The sequence below is a fragment of the Chroicocephalus ridibundus genome, chromosome 2 (assembly GCF_963924245.1).
Source record: "Chroicocephalus ridibundus chromosome 2, bChrRid1.1, whole genome shotgun sequence".
Lineage (NCBI taxonomy): Eukaryota > Metazoa > Chordata > Aves > Charadriiformes > Laridae > Chroicocephalus > Chroicocephalus ridibundus.
This window is the reverse complement of record NC_086285.1, coordinates 144,750,761-144,766,644: the sequence shown is the minus strand read 5'-3', so window position 1 is coordinate 144,766,644 and position 15,884 is coordinate 144,750,761. Positions and strand designations below refer to the sequence as shown.

Genomic DNA, 15,884 nt, shown 5'->3' with positions numbered 1-15,884 from the left:
ATATATTTTATGGTACATTAAGGTAAAAGACTACAAGTCTATCTGCAACAGTCTACCCTGCTAGGGAATTACTAGTTGCAGCAAATTTAATGTATACTTTGAGGGGAGTCAATAGTACATTGGGACAAAAAGATCATTACAAAAATTCTAATTATTTTTAATTTATGCCCCCATAAAACATAAAGGCTAATGGTCACCTGGTACACCCAGCCTGACCTCCTATATATCACAAATCTTTCTTAAAGGGCTCTGTATATCAAATCCTCTCTTTATCTCTCTTTTTATATATGCCTCTCTTTTTATATATGCAATGTAAACAACAGAAAAACTTCACAAACGATTAAGAAATATCTGCACATGCTGATGCATGAGTAAGTCGGTATCATATGCCAACAAAAACTACAGACCAAATACTTCATTCCTTAAATGAACTCATAGCTCAGGCAGCATGAACGGGCCATATTCAAGACAGCCTCACCGCAAGGAATTGATTAGGTGAGATATGCCTAGATTTTGTCAGACAAATAATTTCCAAATCTGTAAGGTCACTATTGCTGTAGCTAAAAACACTGCCCTTTCTCTATACAACTCCACAGCACTAACATTGTTTGTGTCAGTCAATGTCCTTTAAGGGTAATATCACATCTTATGGGAAGGCAACAAGAAAATAGCAGAGACAGAAACCAAAGTGTAGCTGATAGAAAAACTCTTTTGCAACCTTGCAAAAAGACAGCTGAAGTCCTTAAGCAGGAGCTTGATTATTCTGTGTTTATCACACGACTCTCCCATCACAAATATTTACCTTCTATATGACCAGTAAGATTTCACAGAATATTTAAGATTGGAAGGGATCTCTCAAAGTCACCTAGTTCCCCGTCTTCTGTTCAAACCACAGCTAACTTCAAAATTACACTGCTTTATTCAAGTTCTGGAAATCCTAATGGCTGGTAGTTCAAAGCATCTCTGGGCAATCTTATGAAGAGCTTTTTTCTTCACGGCCAGTCAGAATTTCCCTCACTGAAGCCTGATTATCAGCTCCTGTCCTTCCATAACACATCTCTGAAGAATACAGCTCCTTCCTTCTGTGCTATGGTCCAGGAACTTTGCACGTGAAGCAGAGCTCTCCAAAAGCAGAAAAGTAGTTCACTTTCTGGATGTGGGTGCTTTTAATAACTCATTTGTTGACTTACTCAATTGCACTGAATAATTTTCATTAAAGCAACGCCACTAATGTTGGCTATGAGTAAGAAACAACCATTTTGATTTCATTATGCCAAATTAATTTAAGTATTACTGTAGTAATATCTCTTATCAGAAAACCGCTAAGATTCACTAGTCAAACACAGTCTAAAAATAGCCAAATATTTAAACAATTATGTGTATGACACATATAACATCATGTATGTTTATTTATAAACATACATTTTGAAAGTAAGTAAATATAAATGTATTTAAAATATGCCTCTCAAAGGAGTATGTAAAGAACTAACTCGTGTATACAATCTGAAACAAGTGCAAACTTTACAATAATCAGGCCTGCTATGTTTGAGCTCCTTGCAGGTATCTATATTAAGGTTTTTCTTAATGCAAATACTTAATTCACTAACACAAAAAAGTGACTAAGTTAGAAAAGCTAGCATAAAGAATTTTTAACTTGAGTTTGAGAATAAGATTTACTGTTCTGTAAGTAACAATTTGTATAATAGGTAATCTAGCTGAAAATTCTAGATACTGAATCCTTTTTCTACATATAACAGACGCCTATTAACCTATTAAAAAGTAACTACAGCTTAGAAGTATACATTTGCATAGCCATAAAAGCCAGCTGTGTAATAAAGTTCCAGATCAGTAACCGCACAAAAACCTGCACTGACAATTTGTGTTTTCACTTCTGTAAAACTCTTTTCTAGTTAATTAGGATGCGTAATAATGAAAGCCTTTTACCTTGTGGAATTGATGACTCCCCCTTTGCAGGCTTAGAGCTGCTAACTTGCGCATTCAGAAGTGCATCACCTGATTAAGAAGTAAGAGGAAACGGAGCTAGAGTAAGTTTTTTCAGAAAGCAACACCTGTAAAAATCTTCTAAAAGAGTATCCATCACTGATATTTTCAGAAAAAAGCCATCAATACCTCAAAGTAAATCAACACATTACCAGAAAACTTCAGAATAAAATTAAAGTGCTCTATGTTTTATTATTTGTGTTTATTTTGCAGACAGAATGAACTCAAAACTATAATTCAAGAAACTGCAGATTTCAAAGAACTCTAGCAGGCTCCCCAAGAATGGTGAGCAGAAATCTAAAACAGAGGCTGTCATTTTCAAGCAAAGGGCAGCTCCAAATATTTCAGAAACATATAGCTATTTCTAACTTCCACCTTATCTTCAAAACACCAGATACAGCTGAATTCTTTTCAGATTAGTCTGGTACATGGTGATACATAAGAACATATGATGCACAAAGGACTCTGGCTAGAGTGGTTACAGTAGCTGTGGCTAGCCACAGAGTATGTAGACTGTTGGAATTACCATTTTGTGAAGCTGTATGTGTGTAAATGGACAGGGCCGGGGGGGAAGAGGAAACAGTTGATCTAGTCCTGAAGGACAAGAACCATGCACCCAAGTCAAGACTCAAACAAGTGTCAATATAAACACTAGGCAAGGCATGCAAATTTCAATATATCGTTAGAGGGTACCAGACAGCTGCTAGGCTCGGTCTTTTTGCCACTTTGCTGGAGTTTCGTCTAATTAAAGCACCAAGTGTATCAGTAGATTAAAAGCATGTCAGAAAGCTAAACTGTGTCTTCAGATTCTTTCATCTTCTTAAACCATTTCTCAGTTGCAGCCAAATATGAATTTCTGTGCCTACACACGGTTTAAACCAACCCATGCAACTTTTTTCTTAAACAGCAGCAGCCATAGAAGCCTTATTGAATCCTTCATTATAATAATTGATCACTAAGTCTCAGGCAGATGTGCGCCACCATTATGAACCACTTTAGCACAGGTAGTACTAAATCAATGTTGGAAAAAATGTCTACATGTTAAGCAGGGGATGATGTGCAAAGAGAACTCATGGGCATAACCTTCCCACAGGGAAGCGTTCAAAAAGGTAAGAAGTTAGTGCTGCCTGCAGCAGTGCTGAAGGTGCCTTTGAAATTTCCAGAAACATAAAGGACAGAGTCAGCAAAGCACAAGTGAAGGAGTAGGACATACGCCTGTGCAGCTGTGAAGCTACCACCATGGAGGCCAGCGTCTCAGCTACTTACTCCAGAACGTTCTCTTCTCAGCTTCCCCAAAATTGTGGCTCAAAAAACTGGGGAGTTTTGCACAATGAGTACCTTTACATAGCTTGGAATGATTTCCTTGTGAGTTACACCTCCAAACATACCTACCATACATCCCAAACAGTCACTATTTAAGCATTCAAGTAAAGTTATCTTTCTAGAACATGTTCACAGACCTATCGACTATCATACCTTTATTTTTTCTCAGACCAACCGGAAGCGATGGTGTAGGCATCAGTTGTTCAATGGATACAGTAACTGTATTCTCCACCCCTTGGAGATTTGATTCTCCTGAGCCACCATCAGTCAGCACCTTGTCTCGCTTACGCTGCTGTCGCTTCTCTCTGTTACTGATTTTAGTTTCCCAGGCTCCTAAAACATCCCCCAAATAAAAACATCACTAAATAAGTCAGAGAGCAAAAAGGAAAGAGTTTTAGCCTGTTTCATATCAGGTTGAAGTTTGAGTACAGGTTTAGCTCGGAAATCACAGGCATGGCAGTCAACTTCAACATTAGTTTAAACACATGAACAACTGGCCAAAGTTAAGTTTTTCTGGACGCAATGCAGTAATACTTTGCTTCACAGAACAAAACGTGAACAACATGAGGGCCCTGCTATTAACAGCTTTTCTTATTTTTTGTTTAACTTAAAATCTGTTGAAGTTACTAAATACTGTTTCAAAGATCAGATTTCCGGATACAATATGCGACTGTGGAGTTATGACAAAATGAGTTTGTGTTTCCTTATGAAGCAAATACAAGTAAATCTTAAACAGCATTTAAGCTAATTGCATTTTTTGTGTGTGTGTGTTCATGTTCAGTACCTTCATCAACTTCCTTTCCATCTAGACGTGACATATCCTGAACCGTTTTAGCATCTCCCTTTGATTTCTTTTTTTTCTTTGACTAGAATAAAAATAAAACATTATCTTAATAATTACTTAGTGATCATTTGTCACAGCGATTTAGAATTCCTCCCCACCAAAATACAGGAGTACATTTAAAACAGATTTTCCTAAATAACTCTCTCTATGGACAGTCTCTTGAAAGGAATACTAACTAATACTAATTCCTAAATGTAAGTTAGGACTATTGAAGTAACTTATGCAGTACATAAATGGAAGGTGGGGGGAACAATTACTTATGCTACAGAGCACAAAGCCTGATGGAAGAAGCTATGCTGATGGCATCACAGTCACAGAGAAGCATGAACTGTCTGGCAGGCAGATCCCACTTTGGCAAAATCTGTTTTGTGCAGAAGCAGTTGTAAAGTGACACATGGAGAAATAAAGAATGCCAGCGATTCCTTTAAAAAAAGTGGGTAAGAGAATTGCAGCTTGGAAAACTACTTCAAAACAGGAACTGTGATTACAGTCCATACAACAGATACAGAGGGTTCTTCTTCCAAGGTTTCACCAGTTATGTCTTCCTGGCTACACAAGCAGAGGTAAACGAAGAGGAATGGAGATGACTACTTCTACAAGCAGTTTTGGTGCAACAGGTAGCAATATGAAATGTTTAAAAGATAATATTGAGGAAAAAAAGATGAAAAATGACCCAAGATATTGGGAGAGTGTGTAGCTCAAAGCCTTGGTGTTTCATCTTTTGATAAGCTAAAGTTATGGCAAATTGACTTGACTACCTTCTTAGAAAGAAAATACAGTACTGAAAAGCTTTTCAATCCAGTGAAGAAAGGTATAAGGACTACCTGATAAACCTGAATGAAAAATAAAAAAAAAAGTGACTTTTTAAAGAAAGATGGTTATCCACTCAAATGCTATAAGGGGAACTATTCAGTGATTCACTGTCTCTGGAATATTTGAATAAGGATACTCTAAGAATGCTGGATGTCCTTCTGGAATATATGCTTCTGCCAGAGTAAGACCAGCAATTGCCAGCTTTACCCCCAAGTTCAAACTATATGATTTTCTAGTCTTAGATGTGCAAGGAAAGTACAACATTCTCTCTGGAATTCAGAATAGGTAGCAGATAAATTACCACCACAGCTGCAGAAGATATTCTATGGGCCCACAATGGCATGCAGCTCATATGCCTTTGGGTTAGCATGCCCAAGAAGTACCATGTAGCTTCAACATGGGTACTGAAAGCAGTACAGCTTGTTAGTGCAGCACCAGAAATTAAAAAAATATGCAATGCTGTGCCAACACACCTCTGATACTTAAGGAGCTGACTTGAACAGTTAACTCATGGTTTACTGCACTAGGGGACCCACAACACAGATACACCCAAACTGAATTATCTCATTTATTTACCCAGTAGACTACCTTTACCCACACACCAGCTATGCAACTTTTGAAAAGTCTCCAAAAGAGAAGGCACGGTTTCAAAGGCAACACAAGAAGAATTGGTTCTAAGAATTCATACTCTTAGCCAAATTATTTGCCAGTGCACCTTCTAAGGAAAGGATTAAAAAGGAAAGCAAAAAACAGCAGGAAAAACAGTTATGAATTTCTTCTTGGAGCTCATGCAGAGGAAAGATTAGTAAATTTGTACCATCTCCCATTTTCAGCTACACTGAGAATGGAAGCTGCAGCCTTAGAATTTCCCACACACAAAGCCGTAACAACCTAACTGTCCTCTGGCACTAAGAGAACACCTGAAATGACTTCAGAAGTCTCCCAGACAGCAGTTTAAGATGACTGCTCCTCCAAGTGGTAACTGCAGTTTCTTAAATAACTAGCTCCTACAGAGATAGTGACATGAAAACATCAAAGTAACAGTTTTAAAAATAAATTTGTTACTAACAAACACTGTTTTTAAAAAGATCAAGAATTCAGATCTTGAAAATGTATTTACTTTTGTGAGTTACTAGAACATGATCTGAGAAACCAGAACCATAATTAGTTATCTGATCTTCCCACCACCTGCAAAACTTAGTGCTCTAACAGTCACCTCGGTAACAAACTGACTGAAACAGCAAGAGATGTTAAATGTTACTGAGCAGGCAAGCCGATCATTTTGCTGAAGCTTACTCATTCCAAGCGTCACCTTCTGCAATACAGAAATCTGCCAGTGTTGGCTTTGCCACCAGGCAAAGAGCACATGTGGAACTCAGCAAGCCTACTAAAATTTTTCAAGTCTTTAAGATGCACTGTCCCCCATCCAAGAACAATAGAAAAACAGACCCTTTCTCCTCATCCCTAATGGTCTGCCTATTTCTATTCAAGACAAGGCAGTTGAGAGCTTGTAAACAGAATAGGCAATGAAGTTTTAACATCCTGCAATCTCATCCACAGGGTCACTTCTTAGACACAGTCCCTTACACTAAAACGAAAAAGAAACCTTGTACTGCGTAAGTCACTAAAATGGAAAAAAGGGAAGAAACTATTCAAAGTGTATGAAGAGCCACAAGTCAGACACTACCCAAAGCTTCCCTTCCCCCAAAGCAGAACAAGAGAACACAACCTAAATGACCATCCTGAAAAAACATGCCTGAAATTCACAACCCTGAAGCAGCTAATACAGAAACACAGAGAGTGTGATTGAAAGCATATATTCAAGTCTCCCCCCAAAAAAACTATATCCTTCAGGTTGTAGATGAGATATATATATATATATACACACACACACACCCCACCCACCCACACACGCATGTACCTCTTAAATCCCACCCATTGACTTATACCACCCATCCCAAGCTATACAAAGACACAAACACAGGACCCTTTACAATCTTCTTAGCAGGTTTACAATGTTACAAATTTAACAGATGCCCTGAGAGGCTTAACCAAATACTTAGATGCCTGTAAAGTTAACTGTAGTTCTTGGGATGTTTTTAATTGAAGGGTAACAATCAACTCCTGAGGCAATCATGCTTTGCCCAAGGCTCTCCAAAGTGATACAAAAACATAACTAGTTGAACAACCATCCATATCCATGCAGTGGTACTGACTTCTTGGAGCTGCAGTTTCAATTTAACATTTTAAAATTCAGATCACTATGTTTGCAATTTTAAGGTAAAGCTCGAGTTTAGCATTTAAACACCTTACCTACTTGGAAACCTGCTTGAAATAAAGTGAAAGTTAAGAAGAAAAATATAGTTATTCCTTCAGGATCACATTTTATTATGTTATTGAAAAACAACCCACAAAGTCAATCTGATGCAAGACATGGTAAAGAGAACGAAGTGTGCCATATGAAATTTTAAGGCAAACCCACTTCACATAAAAGTCTTCCTTTTTGCCAATCCTAAAGATGTTTAAAGCCCTATAGCCAACTAACAGGATACAGTCTTTTATCCAACATACCAACTGCAAAAGAAAATGTTATTATAGGATAGTCAAGTAAGTTAATTAAAGCTTGAATGAGCTAAACAAATTACAATAATCAACTGCTGGTTTCTGACTATTTATGAACAGTCATTTATTTTTCCTCAGTATGGTTAGAACAAATGCATTTTGTTGAAGAAAATAAATCAGACATCCACGAGTGTAGGAAAATTTCATGCACAATGTTAGCAAAAGAACCAAGCCAAAAATTATTGTCAAAGACCTATCACAAGTGTAACCACATTGCCTATAAATGATAGCATTTGTGATAAAGCTAGAAGATATTAGTCCTCACAGTGCACAAAATAACATTGGCATTAGTATGGTTACCTGTTAGATAAAGCTACAGACCAAGCTTTAAAAAGACATTTTTAATGTAGCTGTTCAATTTGCGTAACAAAAAGCTCACACCAGACTTCAAAGCCCATATTTGTCATCAGAAATTAAGATCTCTAATCACTAATGGATACATCTGACAAAAGAAATAAACAGGCACATGGTCTTAATCCTTTAAATAGTAGTCCCCCAATTGTTAGACCATTTACAAGTCACTTAACAATACTATCATTATGTTGCATCTCCACAGAAGCCAGCAAAGATGAAACACAAACCTAATTTTCGTGGGCTTAACATTTTCACATGGTGAACAGAGATATCAGTATTTACCAGGGGGCAGGGAGGGGGGGTTGCTTAATACAAGCATTTAATGATAAGGCACAATCTCAGAAGTTACGAAAATACTACTTTAGCTCTTTCCAACACAAATTAGATTAGTACTCTTCACAGTAAGAACTATATCTCTTAACTGACGTATCAGGATTTCAAATCACAAGTAGAGTTACTAGATACTGAAATAACAGGCAGTAAACTTTGACACTGTAATTTCATATCCATAACTGACCTTTTCATTCTTCTTTTCTGCATCCACAGGCTGCTTTGTATTTTCTTTACGGACATTTTGTATTACTTCATCCTCAGATACATCAAGGAAAGACCGTCCATTAGGCTGTGTAAACAATAAGTGTGAATAATAAAAAATTTGGAGAAAGCAGATGAAGCAAAGTTCAAATTATGCTATGACTAAGATGCAACTATTTGTTGACTGAAAAATGCTCACAAGATTGTTAAGTAAAGCAGACAGGATCATGGACTGGTGCTCAAAATACCTACTGCAGTTCTATATTTACTTAGAAAGTAACATAGAAGTGAGAAAGGAAAGAGAACAGGTCTCCTCATTTCATCTCAATCCTACTCAACACAGGACTTGCTTATCAAAAGGTAAATTGCTGAAAGTTACCACTTTCAAAACAGCTACAGTTCTCTGTATGTATGTGCCATAAATTATGTGCCAAAATATATCTAACTAAATGAACGCATTTACCACTTTGTAGCGGTTCAGCAAGGGGCTGAATTTTTAAAGTCATTTCTAGCTTGACCAAATTTTTGCAATTTCGACCTATGCATATCCCTCACAGCTCACTTCCTTCACAAGTTAAACTTCATAGTAGAACAGAAATTAGAAGTCAAACACAAAGCATGACTAAGCATGACATCCCATTGCTCTTTTCAGACAGACTTGATTATAGGCATTACATTAGTTTAACATTTTCACTTCTACATAATGAAGGAAAGAAAATTAGCATGTATAACATACAAAGTTAAAACTCTGGTCTTTATCATCACCTTTGACAGCAGAGGCATACACCTTAGCCTATATATTTACTCTGCAAAAATGTAATAATTTTTAAGTCATGTTTCTTGTTAACAAAAAGCTATGACTGAAGTTACTATGCTAAACTGCAGAAAAGATGAAAATAAGCAAAGCATTATACTACTGTTAGCCATTAAATTCACTGAGTGAAAAATAATTGTCAATAGTAATTGATACCGAGACCACACAAATTTCATACTGATTCACATTGAGTCAGATAAAGACTGAAAATTAAACTAGACAGTAAGTGTAACTACTTTATAGTTGCTTTAATTTCTGCAATTTCTATTTAAATAAAGTTCAAACTATATCACCTTCAGCTATTTTTGTTACTAAAAAACCAAAAGCTATTGTAGCTCTGCATCACACAGACCCGATTGCTTTAAAGTAAAAGAAAGGCCATATTACAACTTAGTGCAACCTACCCCTTCAAATATCAGAACTGATCCTCAGTTCAACTGGTACAGGTATTGAAGTCTTGCCATGTTATATTATGCTTACAAATCATCCTTGGCATGATTTCACCAGCGCACAACATAATATTGCTTACTGTAGTTAGCCAGCATGCCAACTTCTTATTTCATAACTATTAATAGAAATTGAAAGATCAGGTCACCTAACCCCTCTTCTCCTGCAACAGTCAACTTTAAACTAGACTTTTCATATCTAAGATGCAGTACATTTCCCTCAACATTCCGAACACGAACTATATTTTTACAGATCTGCGTCTCAAAACTCTCTCTGAAAGTTCCCCTCAACAAAGCTCATCGCAATATTAGATTCCACAGGGATACCACAGACCTGGTATTCAGTTTTTGAAAATAACCCCTTGCCAAAAATCAGTTCTTGAACCCCTGTATTTTCTGCAGATTACGCACAGCCATATTATTAGTGGTGTGATGTCTTTCAATCCAGGTTAGTACCTATGACGTTTAAGATCTTTAGCTGGAGAAAGAATCACTACTTCTAAGTTATTTAGCAGTAGAGTTAGATAACAGATTTGCTGCATCTATCATTGGACTTGCGTGAAAAAATGTTTATAGTCAACTTTTTTAATTCTGTACTTGCTTTGCTTCTTTGCTATTATAGATATACCTTAAATTGAAAACCTTAATCCCTCTCAGAAATTCAACAGATACAAGTTTTAACCTTTAATTAAAAAAAAAAAAGTATTCATATGTTTCTTTGAAGTAATAAACTAATTCATATCCATTAAGAACCCTCTGGAAAAATTCATCCACATGACTGTTTAAAATGCTGTCTGACCATCTGATCACGTAAACAACCACCATAAGAAATATGTTGAAAAACTTGTACTTTGATACGTTTCTCCCTGAATGCATCCCTGAATTGTAGTAGTTTCCTTTCAGTGGAAGCTTTCCACATTTATTTTCTGCCCACAGATGAATCATAGAATTTTAACCAAAATTCATGTGACCATTTTTGGATATACCAAAGATGGTAACAGAAGCGGGAAAGAAAAAAAGCTTTTCTATAGTATTCAGAAATGTTTATTTTAAGACAACTACAGCCAAAAAGACCAAGTTTAAAACTTCATGGTAATATATTAACCATCCACTGACAATATTAATGCATTCAAATGGTGCAATTTATTATTTGCCATCTTTTTTTCCTCATCCTTAAAGCTATAGGGAAGATGCAACAAGGCAAAAATAGTGCTGTCAATAACATTACTGATTTCTGAACGCATTTCTTGCCTGCTGACCTTAAAATCCCTTCTTCACACATATTAATTTGAGGGTGTTAAGGTAACACGAAAATAGAATAAAGATTGTGCTGATACTGTTAAAATGAAAAATACTGTTCTTTAAATATGATACAGCACAACAGATAACTCAGTTTCACACTTCAAATGGTGGTAATGAAATTGCTATCATTTGAGTCTTACGAAAGCCGTATTAGACAAAGTCTGTAGTTATACGCTATAAAGATATGCCTACTTAGCATACCTTTGGCCAATGAAAGAATCTGTTTGCCAATATTTTCTGTAAGCTTCTCTTTAAGGAAGAAAATAAGGAATTTTCTCTTTGAGCACTGGAGAATCCTACAGCCCTACTTCTGTAATTTGACTAACATATACACAAAATCAACACATATCAGTTGGAAGTATGAAAAAGTCTTTATGCAGTCTATTTCTAAGTGCAATAAGCGCACCATTATGTGCAAACAGTCACAGTATGAAAAGTTCTTTCAAGCATATCAAGTAAGAAACTTTCTCAAATGAATGCAAATGTTTTTACTGAAATGTGTGGCATTTACTGTCCAGGTGTACTTCAAACAATAGGAAGTGCATCGTCAATTTGGTATTTTCTGCATCTACAAATAGATGGTATGACTTGCTTTCTAAAGCTGTAACAGAGTACAGAAGATGGTCACTCTCAAGTTTCCACGGTGTTTTGCACATTGTACAGAAACGATGTAAGAACAGTTTCCCCTTTTTCTGCTGAAGGTTTAAAAAGTACACAAGAGAGGCACAGCAATTATTCAGAAGGAAGAGGAATTAAAATCACAGATCAAGAGATTTTTGGAAAGAAAAAAAATTCTCAACAGGGGCCAAAGAATTGTGACAGGAGAAAGAGCTACGTCCCTCCAGGAGCTTAAAAAAAACAAAACAAAACAACAACAGAAAGAAAAAAGAGAGAAAGGGACTTCAGGTTTACTGCACAGAACCTAAAGTAAGGGTACCATGATATTACCTTGCTCCAAGCAGATGGAGAAAACCACAACTGGCTCTGTAAACTATAGTGTTAATGAATGCTATACTGCTTCAGCTTCGTTTTTTTTTCCCCTCAGTCTGCCCGTAGCAAGTAAATAAACAGAAACCTATAGCTGCTACTATATTGAGTCAACACAATGCTATTTAGCTAAACTTATTTTACTAAAATATCAGTAAGTTATATACTATATACTGCTACCTATACAGCAACGGAATAAAGCCATGTGCAAGTAACAAAGCAATAATAGTCTTCCTCAGAAAGGAAGAACATTTCTGATCCTGAATGATGAGAGTGACGCATCACCTGCCATATGATGAGCTCAGTAATTCTGTATTAAAGTAACCCTACAGCTTTTAATTAGACATCTGTAGTGTGCTCTTTAATGCTACAGACCAGTTGCTCTAAGCTTTCTGAAACGCCCGCAATGGAAATCTAGACCCAGGCATAGCAAACGCTGTAGTAAATCTACTGATAATAGGCTTACTCTTTTCCCTCCACAGACCTCAGTATTAGCATCACAGCACACACAAACACAAGACAAAAATGACTAGGCAGCAATCAGTAAGAATTTTTGTTGCATCTTTAAATTTCCAATGTTATTTTGAAAATTTTTCACGTGAAAGTTGGAAAATATTGGGACATGCTAATACAGGTCTCTATGAATTTATCTTGGAAAATGGGCATGAGGCAGGCCTATGACACTTTGCCACTGGTATAAATTTCCACTACAGTCAATGATTCAGTTTGTGCATTTTCTTTATGGAAAAGGTGTTTTTTTGGGTTCCCCCCCCAATACCCCCCTCCCCCCCCGCCAATACCCCCCTCCCCCCCCCGAAATAATGAATACAAAATACCATAAAAATAACTTTAAAAATTTTAACAATACAGAATGACAGCTTGACAGCTGAAAAAATATTTGACTATTTTGATTATGAAAATATTTGCTCTTACATAGCCTTAACTTTCATTATTTTGTGCCTGAGTAAACCAAGCTTCAAACAGTACAAGTATTTATATTCACCAAAGATGCCAATTAATTAAGTTTTATATAAAATACAAACTTTGCTTTTATGAGGCCCTGCACTACAGAGTACTGTCAAGTTAACAGTGTGTCTACCTCTCCCACTCTATCTCCTGTTGAGGCATTTTTTAATGTCTTCAATGATGACTTGCAAGAGTTTATGCTTTGTTTTCATACTGGAGTTTAAAGAAAAAAAAACAAGCAAAATCTAAATTATTTCTAGGATTAGACTTCGTTTTCAAGAAGGCATAACAGATCTACTAAATCTTGAAGGATTTGCTGTTCAAGATGGCAAAAAAAAAATAAAATCAACGCATCTTTAATGTTCCTTCTCCAAAATGGAGACCTAGCTACACTGGAAAGATTCTGCACCACAATGCTTCCTCTTCTTGGTGTTCAGTGTTCAGTCTCTTGCAACTTCCAGAATCAACTTCAGTAATTCACTGCTCAAAGACAGGTTTTTAAGATATTCTAGCCTTAACTTCTCATTAAAAAAAAAAAAAACCACACCAAACTTCTCAAGTTTCAATACTGTCACAGACTCAAACAAAGGTACAGACCCATTTTCTCTCTTTTTCTGGTCATTAGGTAAATAATTCCTATTTTATAGAGCAAGATATAATTAAAAGACACGGTTATAACAGGCAGGGGACATCTGCTGCACTTTCATTCCTACAATCCATTTGGACATAAACAGGATTACAAACACACTAACAATATAAAAGCTATAGAAGCAATCCCTTCAAACCCCAAAACTATGATAACTGGAAACTTCAAAAGGACAGTTGATAATTTCTGCATTTCTACTAGTTTTCTCATTAAGTGAATGCATACTGTCAAAGATGTAAGGTTCCCACACCACATACTAAGGATTTAAAAAAAAAAAAAAAAAAAAAAAGAAAGAGAAAGACCGGAATGAGCTGTTTTTAAGGGGCTGCTAAGACACAGATTTCCTTATTAAAGAAGATGATCCTTACTGTAACAACTAAATCAGACATATTCCTACTGAGGCAAGCTCACCACAAGACTGATGCTAACAACTTCTGTTAAAAAGACGCAGCGAAAAGCCTTACTCAAGTTTGAATCATCACAGCATTTATGGGGCTTACAATGCTACTTCCAATAGTCTGTACCTGCCTGGACTGCAACTCCTGGCTTGAAAATCTACACCATACTAAGGTCGCACACTAAGGTCGCCACTATCAGCTCCTAACCCTGCAAGCACTCGATTAATAATAATTAAAAAAAATTAATGCTTTCATATAATTGTTTCAATTAAAAAGCTTCTAAAAAGAGACGAGCGATCTTTTTTTTCCTCATTACCCAGGACTATTAACGTGTAATTTCCGCTTGTGCGCGCTGCTCCTCCAGGTTTTCAAAGCAATGGAGTAACCCAGACGACACGAGTCACCTCCGGAGCAGCCAGCCAGGACACCCCCCTCCCCACCCTTTCCTCATACAGGCAAATATCACCCAGGTGAACCCCACCGCGGCTTAGGGTTGGGGGGAGGGTCTCTATGCTCTATGGCTTCCAGACCCTGTGTCCCCCTTCTCACCGGTGCCTATCTAACTTGCAAGCCGTTCGCCGAGCAGCGGGCACCGGGGACAAGCCCCAGGGAGAGTCAGCCGCGCTAAGGGGCGCTCGCCACACGCGACCTTCCCCCCTCCCCCCAGCCCCGGGGGGCCTCGTCTCGCCGCGCCCGGCCGGGTGCCGCCGCCAGCCCCGCCGCCGTCCCCATCCTGCCGCTGTCAATGAGCCTTTCATCCCCCCCTCTCCCCCGCCGGCGCCCGGGCCCGGCCGCCTCCCCCACCCCACCGCGTCCTCACCCCTTCCCTCCCGGAGCGGCGCGGCCCTCGCAAATCCCCACCCCCTCACCCGCGCCGTTTTCTCCGTCAGCTTCTTCTTGTTTCGCTTCTTCTGCTCGTCGCCTTTCAGGTGCAGCTGCCCGGGGCCCGGGCCCGCCGCCTTGCCCTGAACCCCGCCGGCTGTCAGGCCGGCACTGGCCGTCTCGTCGCCCTTCCTCTCCGCCGCGCTCCGCGCTGGCTTCTTACGGAGTCCGCCACCGCAGGCCACGGCCAGGAGCAGCCCCAGCAGCCCCAGCCCCAGGGAGACCGGGACGACCAAGGCGAGCCAGGTGGGCAGGCCCTGCGGGTCGAGGCCCAGCTCGAGGCCCAGCTCGGCACGCAGCAGGCCCAGGCCGCCCGACAGGACGTCCCGCACCCGGGCCGCCGCCTCCTCGGCCTGCTGGGCCGCCGCCTCCTGCCAGCTCCCCGCAGCCATCGCGGCCCCCTACCCCGCAGAGGCCCAAACCGGGCGGGGCGGCGAGGGAGCGCTCAGGCCGAGCGCATCGCGGCCTCGGGAGACCCGCGCTCGCCTGCCCGAGCCGGAGCCGCCGCGGGTAGTAGTGGTGGTGGTGGGGTGGGGGGGGGAGGGAGGACAGGACACGAGCGGAGCCTCGGCGGGACGCGGCTGCCTCAGCCCCGCAGGCGCCCGGGTCTCCTCCTCTTCCTCCCCGCCCTCCACCTCCCGCGCAACGTCACCACCCCGCCGAGGGCCCGCCGCTGCCGCAGCGCGCCGCCGCCACGGCCGCGGGGCGGAGGGTGACGCCTGAAGGGCGGGCGCGGAGCTCCCCGCCTCCCGCCCTCTCAGCGGCCGCCTGGCGCCCTCCTCCTCCCCCGCCCTGCCCTGCCCGGGGCGGCGCGGAGAGCAACCTCGACGTGGCAGCCAGCGAGCGGGGCGGGAGCGGCGGAGGTCGAGCGGCAGCGGGGCCGCGCCGCCCCTGCGGCCGGGGCGGGAGACCCCGCGGCGCCTCACACGGGGCCGGGGGTGGTGGCTTGGGG

General features: G+C 40.0%; 1 protein-coding gene across 2 annotated transcripts in view; it reads right to left on the bottom strand.

Annotated features, from left to right (window-relative positions):
- The window catches only part of MTDH (metadherin), a 35,281-nt gene extending 19,805 nt beyond the window's left edge, over positions 1 to 15,476 (bottom strand). For both annotated transcript variants that reach the window (XM_063327246.1, XM_063327245.1), the window contains exons 1-5: positions 14,920 to 15,476; positions 8,475 to 8,579; positions 4,109 to 4,190; positions 3,478 to 3,657; positions 1,945 to 2,013 (exon numbers count right to left, since the gene is read on the bottom strand). In XM_063327246.1, the coding sequence (XP_063183316.1) occupies positions 1,945 to 2,013; positions 3,478 to 3,657; positions 4,109 to 4,190; positions 8,475 to 8,579; positions 14,920 to 15,324 (841 nt within the window). In that variant the 5' untranslated portion in view covers positions 15,325 to 15,476. The remainder of the gene's footprint in view (positions 1 to 1,944; positions 2,014 to 3,477; positions 3,658 to 4,108; positions 4,191 to 8,474; positions 8,580 to 14,919) is intronic.
- Positions 15,477 to 15,884: the final 408 nt, after the last annotated feature.